We start from the raw sequence: 9,704 nt of genomic DNA, 5'->3' as shown, positions 1-9,704 counted from the left end.
GAGAAAGAGAGAGATCACCGCGGAAGAGTTGTCGGAGAGAGGCAGGAAGCCGGGGTCGGAGATGGAGAGCCGGGAGGGTCGCAGGAGCCGAGGGAGAGCCACGAGGGAGAGCGCGCGAGTGAGAAAGGGGCAGCTGGTGGGCGTGGCCGGAGCCGCCCAGCCAGCCGCTGATTCGTCGGCGACCGAATGGCGTCCTGGAGGGACGCGCGTGTCGTCTAGAACGGTTCTCGAGCCGCCTACGTGCACCCCCTAGGAACCGCGAGCGGTGTTCTCGGCCTCGAGTGCCTCGACACGACGAGGTCGGGACGCGCGAGCCGCGTCGTCGCGCGACTCTTCTCCGCGAGGATGGAGCAGCTCGCCCAGTTCGTCTCCAAAAGCTTTGATAACGCGAGCCTGCCCGGGCCCGAGCATTGCAGGACCACGGACAGGCCGCCGTCCGCGAGGATCACGCTGAGTGTCGCGCACCTCCTCGGAGACTCCGCCGAGAACGAGACCAGTACGTTTGTTTGATGCCGACGGCGACCAAGCCGACGACCACCACGTGGATACGCGTTCCCCCTGTGATTGTTGTGCGACTTTCGACAGATATGCTACCATGGTTCACGCGTGTGAGCCGATACTTTCGGACTGAATTCTCGCGGCGGCTTGAAACATCATGGATCGCTACTATGATCATTTTGAGATGTTTCGGGTGGGGGTTGTTTTGTCTGGTGGAATAAAGCTTGCATGTGGTTCACGACGGACTCTTGGTTCTTCGAGCTTGTTCTCCTCGTAGTCGCAGGTGGCAAATTTCCAATAATCATTTCGTTAGGGTAGTTCCAATGAGCATACCGGGAGAACCTTGTGATGACCTTAATTTATTTAGCTACTAGTCTAATCACACTCCGTGGTCCACCTTGTATATGTATTTAATGTCAGTGCAGCATCCAGAAGGAAAGAATAGGGTTTCGGTTTCGTAGGAGGGAAGTTTGTGTAGCTTCGAAGTTGATTCAACCCTTGGCAGGATTATGGTGGCTGCGGCGGCCCCGTACAACTTTAAACAAGTCGTCGTTAATATACATCAATGCGGTCGTTTAAAAATTCCCTGAGGATTTCCTAAAGAAGAAAGTGGTTTTGTGATTAGAGATTCAGTGGGGAAAAGATGTGATAATAAACATTCTTCGCTTATATACATGGTGTCCAAGCATCGGTGGTACAACCGAGGGGGTGAGAAAACAAATCTAAAAAAATTCAAGTCGTTTAATCCAGCTTTAAAAAAGTTATTCCGCAGGTTACATGTCCGGCCTGGGAATCGCATTTAAACGGAGGCGTTCTCTCCCCCTCGTCGAATCCGTGGACTTCAACGACGAGATTTTATCGGCGGAATTTCATGAATGCGGATATACCCCCGTGTCGATTTCGCCGCGCCTAATTCCGACTCGGTTTTCAAAACCGTCTCGAGCTTTCGTTCAGATATTCTTTGGGCACGCCGCTAAACATACGAGTGCTATATTTGTCAGTGGCCAGAAATAGCCAATGTGTCTATATTAGATTCTGTCGCGGCTATTTTCAGGGGCCCTGCAAGATATATTCGCGAGACTAGACCGGCCTCTTTCAGCAGGCTGTTCGTTTTATCCGGTGATCTGTTCGTCGGATCGCTCTTCTTCGATAAGGTCGTCTTCGTCAAGTTGTCACAGAATTTTCTGAGATATGTGAATCCTATGGAACAGTATCGGTACCATAACAGTATGGCAAACACCCTGCAATTCGTCTCGAAAATGATCTTCGTCGACAGAGCTGTAAGAATTCTAGAAAATGTTTATGAACTGTCGCGAATGTTGGTGGAGAATATTAACCCTCGGACGGCGACTATTTTTCCTAACCTATATGTCGTGGGTTAAACTGTTAAAACTGCTAAAAATCAAGCAATTCAGTGTACGGTTTAAATAATACCCCAGGCCAAACTGAGCCCGGGCATCGACTTCCGAGGGTTAAGGCGTATCGATGGAAGAGATCGTAAGCTGATCGAGGCACCGTTCTCCAGGTGCGTCCACTCGGGAATCTGCTCAAGACCCGTCGAGCCACGAAGCGAGCAGCGTCGAGGAGCCACCCTCGCCGGAAGCCCGGCTGCAACCGGAAGACCTCTCGGTCACGACCAAGACGAAGGAGACCGTCAAAGACGTCGCGAACACCGCCGAGAACCTTCCGCCGTTGAAGACACCTGAGCTGAAGCTCTCTGTGAGGAAATTGCTAGGATGCAGCCCGTCGCCGCCACCGATCACGAGGGATCGGACCCCGAGCCCGGAGAACTGCGTCGAGCTCAAGAACCAGCCCGTCGGCGACGCGAAGACGCCGACGGACCTCAAGCTGCCGTCGCAAGTCTCCAGGTCGCTGATGCAGGGCCAGGAGGAAAACGCGAAAGGTAAGACAGTATTCTCTGTTATTAACCACTTAGGCACGGCTGCATCTTGCGCGGGAAATCATAAAATAAATAATGTTGATATAACATAAAAAAGCAGGTCTTCGAGCAAAAATCTATGAAATTAAGAGGAGGATGTTCGAAGGATTCGCGAACGCAATCGACGGAAGCGCAAAGAGTACGTTGCTCGATGAGAACGGGGTCTGAGGTGTACCATCTGTTGCTTCCGAAGTTAAAAGGACATCCATATGTATGCCCGTGTAGCACCGCGGGGGACTACAATAAGATATTCGAAAGGATTCGAACGGAATCGGTCGTTTCGCCGGTTCTTCGAGGATCGTGTGCGGGAAGGTCAGGAACCTCCGGTGCACCCCTCCCCACCGGAACACGTAACACGCTGGTGGGTTCGATCTTCGTTTATAATTCAGGACGTCGTCCAATAAAGCTCAGAAGTGATTGGGAATAGCTGACCGTTCGCAACCTAACGATCACCGACCTCCAGCTTCGCCCACACGCCAAGTCGACTTCAATAACGGCCGTTCAGCGTCTGCCACTTGCCCTTTCCTTCCGGCCCGTCATATTTTCCTTCTCGAATCGAATTACCAATCGAGTATCGATCCCTCGACGGGACGTGCCGCAAACGTCGTAGAGCTCATTTAAATCTGAAATGATTTTCACCCTTTCTACAAGATGACGTACACGTCTTAATTATATAATTAATCCATCACGAAGGGGTTGGCAGCACCGTCGCTCTAAAATATCAAAGTAGCGCTTATGCTTTCTCCTATTTTCAGATTTGTATATCATTCACTTAAAATATGGACAAAAGACCGCATAAAAATGAAAGAGGAATTAGTATTGGAACAGATCCGAGGATATTTTATTAGATTCTGATCTCTTATGAAGAGAAGTGCAAACATTGTAAGCCACTGTCGCTTCAAAGGTACAAAGTTAATTGATTCTAATAAAATCGTTTAAACTGGTAAATTTCTTTTAATCCGCATATGTAGGAATTACTAATTAATTTAGCTTTCTGTATTTTTTATAGTTTTTATGTTTTCTGTTTATCATTATTTTATTAATTCATTTCATCTGCATAAATAGGGTTCATTTATTTGATCCACGGAGGGTTAAGGAATATTTTCACTCCGGAGATTTGGATCGATCTTCCACGATTTCTGTCGATGTCGACGACGTGTTGGGAGCCGATTCGGAAGATCCCGGCGGCGCGTTTATTGATCGCGGGGGCAGGTCGTCAAAAAAGGAACCGGAAAGGACAGCAGACCGGCGGCGTGTCGGGATTTCTGCGACGCGACGAGATTAAAAATGCAATCGACAGGCCGGAAAGTTACATACGCCCGGTGAAATTGGATTCAAAGCGAACGAGGACGGCGGGGGCAAATGAAAATCGCGTTAAAAACTGACGCGTTCAAGTAACGCCACGCACGCTCCTGGCCGCGATAACTCGGCGTCTATTGCGGCCAGAGCTCGCATGAATTTATGGTTTAATATGCGGCCCGCCGCGTTAGTTGTGTACGCCCCCTAACACGCGGGGACTACGTGCTTGTGGAGACCGGCCACCCCCTATATTCTCTTTCTCTCTCGACAACACACGCGCGCAGCCTCCTTCTCTTTCGCTCCCCTCTTCGACCGTATCTCTCGGGGGCCCATAACTTTTCCCGATTAAGCGCAAATCAAAAAGCAATCTGCCCGGTCGGCAGCCATCGGACGCGCGAAAGTAAAACCATAAATAACCGCGAAGCGAAGAAGCGGCGGGGCGAGCGAGCCTCGATGTGAATTCTTTCCTCGGCAAACGTGTAACGAAACGCAAAGAAATTTTGTTCCACTTAGGAGAACCTTTTCTACGGCTGAACGTTTACCGATGTGCCCTCGGCGATTGCGCTCTTACCAACGACAAAATTCGCATTAACCCGTTGCACTCGAATGGTGACTCTAAGGCACCGCTAAAAATTCTAGCATGTTCCGAAATAATTTTTACATTATCATATTTATTGAAATACTGTAGCTAGCAGCTGTGAGTTAAAATGAAGAATTTAGAGTTGTATAATATTTAGAAACACTTGTCTGGAAGTGAACGCCTTAAGTTTAGATACATGTAACACAATAGTATGTTTTAATTTTACGGAAAAATAAAAAAATATACAGTTTTGGTGGCTGAGAGTAGACGTACGAGCACAAAGGGTTAATGGCCGACTCTTAGCGGCCGAAACAGGATAGCGAGAATGCAGCGCAGAAAACACGAGGCAAGAGCGTGCTAGAGAGGCACATAAATATCAGAAAACATTCCAGCAGTGCGGTAATTTCGCCGGGGCATCGCTATAGCTCAAAAAGTTGCGCCCTAAAAGCAGCGGAGTAAACATTCGGTGCCTCTGGCCAAGGGTCAGCTCGAGGGGACGCGTGCGCGAAAATGGATCGGCTTCGGGTGAGATCGACGCCAAGTTAGGCAAAGTGGCTGCCGCGGAACTCCCGGTGATCTAGTGCGGGCCTCTGCCCTTTCTTCCGCCGATATTTGTTACGCTGCCTCGGCCATCGTTCTTTCCCTTGAGTCCGGCAAACTGTCTTTCTGCCTTTCTATCGCGTACCCGTCTTTCCATTGGTCAGCAACGGCGAACAAAAACGAAACGGTTGTTCGAAAACTTCTCGAGAATCAGAGCGAATACACTGACCTGCCAGAGTACAAGCGACAACAAAATTTTTCATCGTCAATTTTCGGCCGAAGAATAGTCGATGTTTGAAAAGCTGTAACTGCGTTAAAAAATATGATAAAGTTGTGCCTCTCTTTTTAGATTAAAGCTTGAAGTGTCTACTTTACGACATTGTATTCTGATTTTTAATATGTTGCATCCTCATATCTGTAACATTATAAATATAAGGGTATATTCGCAATACCGACCAAGTGCAGAGTTTAACGTCCTCTATGGACTTGGGAAAATTTTTTTCGAGAATGCCGTTTATACCATCGTAAAGTTCGAACTTTCCCCTTTAATTTGAGGGCTCAATTAAGATGCTACGATTTTTTGTCGCAAAGTTACAAGATTTGAAATGATAAATGTGACTATAGAGGGTGGTTTAACACTTTTTCGGTATCAAAAATTCTGAAGCTCGTTTGAGATTGAATATCATGTACCGCTCGAAGCGGGCCGAAAATCTGCGATCCTTTCGCCGAGATTCCTCGGCACCCAATCTAATCGGCTCGGCAACTTATTCATGAAGTCGAGGCGAACTGTGCGTATGCCGTATGCAGTTACGCGACAAACTGGCGAGGGGGTTGAACGTGTAGCCACGGCCGCTTTTATACGCCTAATGGCAGCGATCCGGGTCCCCGCGAGGGGCTAAAATACGGGGACCATGGGCGATCGAGCCACGAGGACGCGTCCGAACGGTGCGAAGGGTGGCTGGGGTGGTTCGACTGGATCAGGCCAAGAGGGCAGCGCTCTTAGTAATCGAATTAGCGGCCCCTCGTGTCCGAGTGTGATTGCTTCGGCTCCTGTGGGGTTCTTCTCCACCGCCACCTTCTCGCTTGATCCTCGACGAGCTCTCTTCGAGCTTCGAAACGCGACTCTAACCGGCGCGAACTTGCAAAGGTCAATTTTGTAATTTTCGTACTTCGAACGATCGTTTCTTAGATTTACAACCCCCTACCCCCATCACAGAGCTTCAACCCTTTGCGGTTGTATGTCTACTCTCAGCCATAAAATTTATTCATTTCTGTACGAAAATTAAACGTTACATATATCTAAATCTTGAAATAGAATTAATAAATTCTATATTTCCTATTTAATCTTGAATTTACCGTACACGATGAAACTTTCGAAAGCAAATTCAGGAAACTTACTAGCATCGAAGTTGCTAAAAATCTATCGAGAGAATCGACTGCCGCGGCGTATTGTGTACGGGCGCGATAAAATCGAAAACAGTCGGCCGATCAAATCGCCGAATCGCTATCGTCGATTTGCCCGACAGAAAGTAGAGAAAGGGAGTGACAGAGCGAAAACGGTCGGGGTTGGGGGGGGCGGCGGGGGTGAAGCGAAGTTTGATGATAAAGGGGCGGATGACTGGGACGAGAATGGGTCTGAAAACCGCGCGAGTTATTTCGCTAGGAGGGGTTTTAAACCGCTGTACATATGGATGCGGGCTTCGCTCTGCCAGTGCTCCGATTTGATTACGTAGGTATGCGCTAATTGATTAAAGCGCGATACTGCGTCGTCATCGGGAGCGCGGCTCTCTCTCTCTCTCTCTCTCTCTCTCTTGCCGTCCTTGTAATTTCTCCGTGTTTTAATCCGGACCATCCCACTTTTTTATCTGTTATATCATTTCGGCCGATACACTGCTCCGCCGCCGTTCTCTTTTCCGCTCGTTGACGGCGATTCGTAATTTACGCGGTGTTTCTCTCCCTTGAGATAAAATAGGAGGGAGGAACGTCGAGGAAACCGTGCACGTTAACCTATCTTCGGCTGCGAATTAATCGCGGACGGGATTAAAATTCTAACTTTGGCTCGACGATCGTCAACGAAATGCGGTTCTAGCGCCGATAAAATCGGCTCGCAAGGGGTTGGAAGGTGCAAGGGTAGTTCTCAGGGATCGTTACGTTGAACTTGTAGATATAGTTAGACTATGATGATGATAATAATAATTTTACAATAAATATATCGCGTTAATAAAAATGCCAAGCGGTTGCATTTATCGCGCGTAGGGGTGAAACTGTTATCCAAACGCGAGATAATCAGCAGCTAGCCTTGGATCGCCAAACGGGGCTATTTCCAGGGGGTTTAGACGTCAACCAACAGATGCAGAAAGCCGTCGTTGCTGATCAAGGCGGGTGCAAAAGGGACGTTGGGGGATGAAGAGGGGGGCTAGAGACCATGAAGGAGAAAACGCGGGAAAGAGTGGCGGGGGGTAACTAACGACCCCGTATAAGACTGCGTAGCTCACCACTTTGCTAAATTATATAAATCACATCCCCTTCGTCAAGGGCTCTTACGCGAGACGCTTAATCCACCCTCCGCGCCCCTCCGCGCCTCCTCCAGAAGCGGCGCGACGCGGCGTGCCGTCAGCAACACCTCCGGAGAGTTGTACGGTAGTTACTTTGCATTAAGCAGCCATTAATTAAATCGCATTCCCGTTAATTATCCGCGCGCCTCCTCAGACCTGCGGCTCGTCTCCGCCAAGGCGACGCGACTCCTAAGCTTTTTTAAGGTTGACTCGACCGACCATGTGACCGGCAAGCAATTAACGAGTGGACAGAGGGCTGCTGATCGTTCTTTAATTGGTTTGCCACACTATTTATTTCTTCCCTGAATTTGTAATATTCTCCCGTGTTAAATATCCTGTCGAGAATAGTTCCTGTTGGTCGAACGCAGAAGTTCTCGCCGTCGCCGACTTTTTCCAGTTGGAATATTAAAAGAGGGCCGTCGCGATCGCGGCCAAGAGCTTCCGACTTTATAGCGGTGTTACCGTAAAAGCAAGCTTTCGAACGACTTTTCCGACGCCGGCCAAGAAACCGCGAGGAGACGCGATTCGGGGACGGGTCGCGTCTGTAATGCCAGCTAATTGAGAATACGTCCCGGTCTGCGATTTGAATAAGATTCTCGTAAAACGGCGGAATTTATGCTGATGTCGGGCAAGACCGGACGAAATGAGCTGTGAACGAATCGGAAAGATTAATTCGAGGACGCCGCGCGATTCCGTCCGCACCTTGCCCGTCCGACGCCGGCCCCGTGGAATTAATCGACGCGATGGCACTCTCTGAGTCATCGGAGAATCAGTTCGCGTCTTGATGAAGATCGAAGATTGACCTATATACATTCTCGGATGGCAGTGCGCCGGAAACGGCGACAGACGCTGCTCGTCGCGCTTTCCAGACACCAACCACACTTAAGTTAGATTATTTGCCAGATATCGAAAGGAATAATAATACTTTGTTCGCTCTAATGAACTGCATATTTTTAAAAAATTGTTAAAAGTGATAGAGTGCTGCTTCCTCCAGGTTCGAACTGTCGCAACAACGGAAACGGAAACGGCAAGCAGCGACGGTCCAGGACGAACTTTACCCTGGAACAGCTGGCGGAATTGGAGAGGCTGTTCGACGAGACACACTACCCCGACGCGTTCATGCGCGAGGAGCTCAGCCAGAGATTAGGATTGAGCGAGGCGAGGGTTCAAGTCTGGTTCCAGAACCGGCGGGCGAAGTGTCGCAAACACGAAAGTCAATTGCACAAAGGTACGTTAAACGTTGACGGTGTCGGTGATAAACCGCGGATCGTATCGCAAAATCAACGCGGCGCTCCACTCTCGCAGCTAAACTACCTTCGAAACTCGAACAGCGGTTTAGTGGCTTGGTGCTCGGAAATCGGGCGACGACGAGCCGGATCTTGCCGACAGTTATGGTCACTCGGAATCGGTCGTCGATGATCGCTTCGTTAAAGTCTGATTCATCGAGGCCACATTTATACATTTATAAGCGTAGCAATTCGATTATATCACAATTCATAATTAATTCAATTCAATTACATCGCAATTTCCAATTTACATAATCAAATTACTCAATCTTTTCTAATCAGATCTCAATTACAAATTACCACATAATGAAATCTATAATATAATCGAATTGCCTTACAAATGATTAACTAGAATTTATTACAATTCCTCCGATGTTTCAATCATAGTTCGAAAAATCGCTGTTCGAAAAGTTACAGGGGTAGCAGGTGGAATGGTGCTGGCACCACGCAGCCCCCCGACCAGCCTGGAGCCTTGCCGAGTGGCTCCCTACCTTCCAGCGCTCAGGTTGCATCCGCCGATGCAGGGCGCAGGTGGAAACGTGACGGCTGCAGCGGGTTCGGCGTTCGACCCGGCGGTCCTCCACTACGCGGCGGCCGGTGGATTATTTTGTTTGCCACCCCCGCCGCCGCCGCCGCCGACTTCGGGGCACCCGCACCCACATCCCCTAAGCCTGGCAGCGTCTCTAGCGGCTGCCGCGGCTCGGTCCAAGAACAGCAGCATCGCGGACCTCAGACTGAAGGCTAGACGACACCAGGAAGCCCTGGGCCTGGACAGGCCCGCGTAAAACTCGACCCGGGGCTCAGAGTTCAGGGCCTCTCGACGGCGCGATTAGGGTTGGTTGCACGGTGGTGAGTACTCTGCGGTGCCTTCTCTTTATTTATTTAATTATTTCTTGTTTTGCTGAAACAAGAGAGGTGGAATTAATAATATAATAGTTGAGCACATGTCGAAACGCGATTACTTATTTAGAACTGGACTAAACACCTTATATTTTATTTAAGGTTGG

The 9,704-nt window shown here is 49.1% G+C and overlaps 1 protein-coding gene across 1 annotated transcript; it reads left to right on the top strand.

The window, feature by feature from the left end:
• Positions 1 to 234: 234 nt before the first annotated feature.
• Positions 235 to 9,482, top strand: LOC144468871 (uncharacterized). The gene is made up of 4 exons (XM_078178652.1): positions 235 to 500; positions 2,010 to 2,401; positions 8,406 to 8,639; positions 9,115 to 9,482. Exons 1-4 carry the CDS (start codon positions 346 to 348, stop codon positions 9,480 to 9,482), a joined length of 1,149 nt encoding a protein of 382 aa, XP_078034778.1. The 5' UTR covers positions 235 to 345.
• The last annotated feature ends 222 nt before the right edge of the window (positions 9,483 to 9,704 follow it).

This window comes from Augochlora pura, chromosome 4 (assembly GCF_028453695.1).
Source record: "Augochlora pura isolate Apur16 chromosome 4, APUR_v2.2.1, whole genome shotgun sequence".
NCBI lineage: Eukaryota > Metazoa > Arthropoda > Insecta > Hymenoptera > Halictidae > Augochlora > Augochlora pura.
This window is presented reverse-complemented; position numbering and strand designations above follow the sequence as displayed.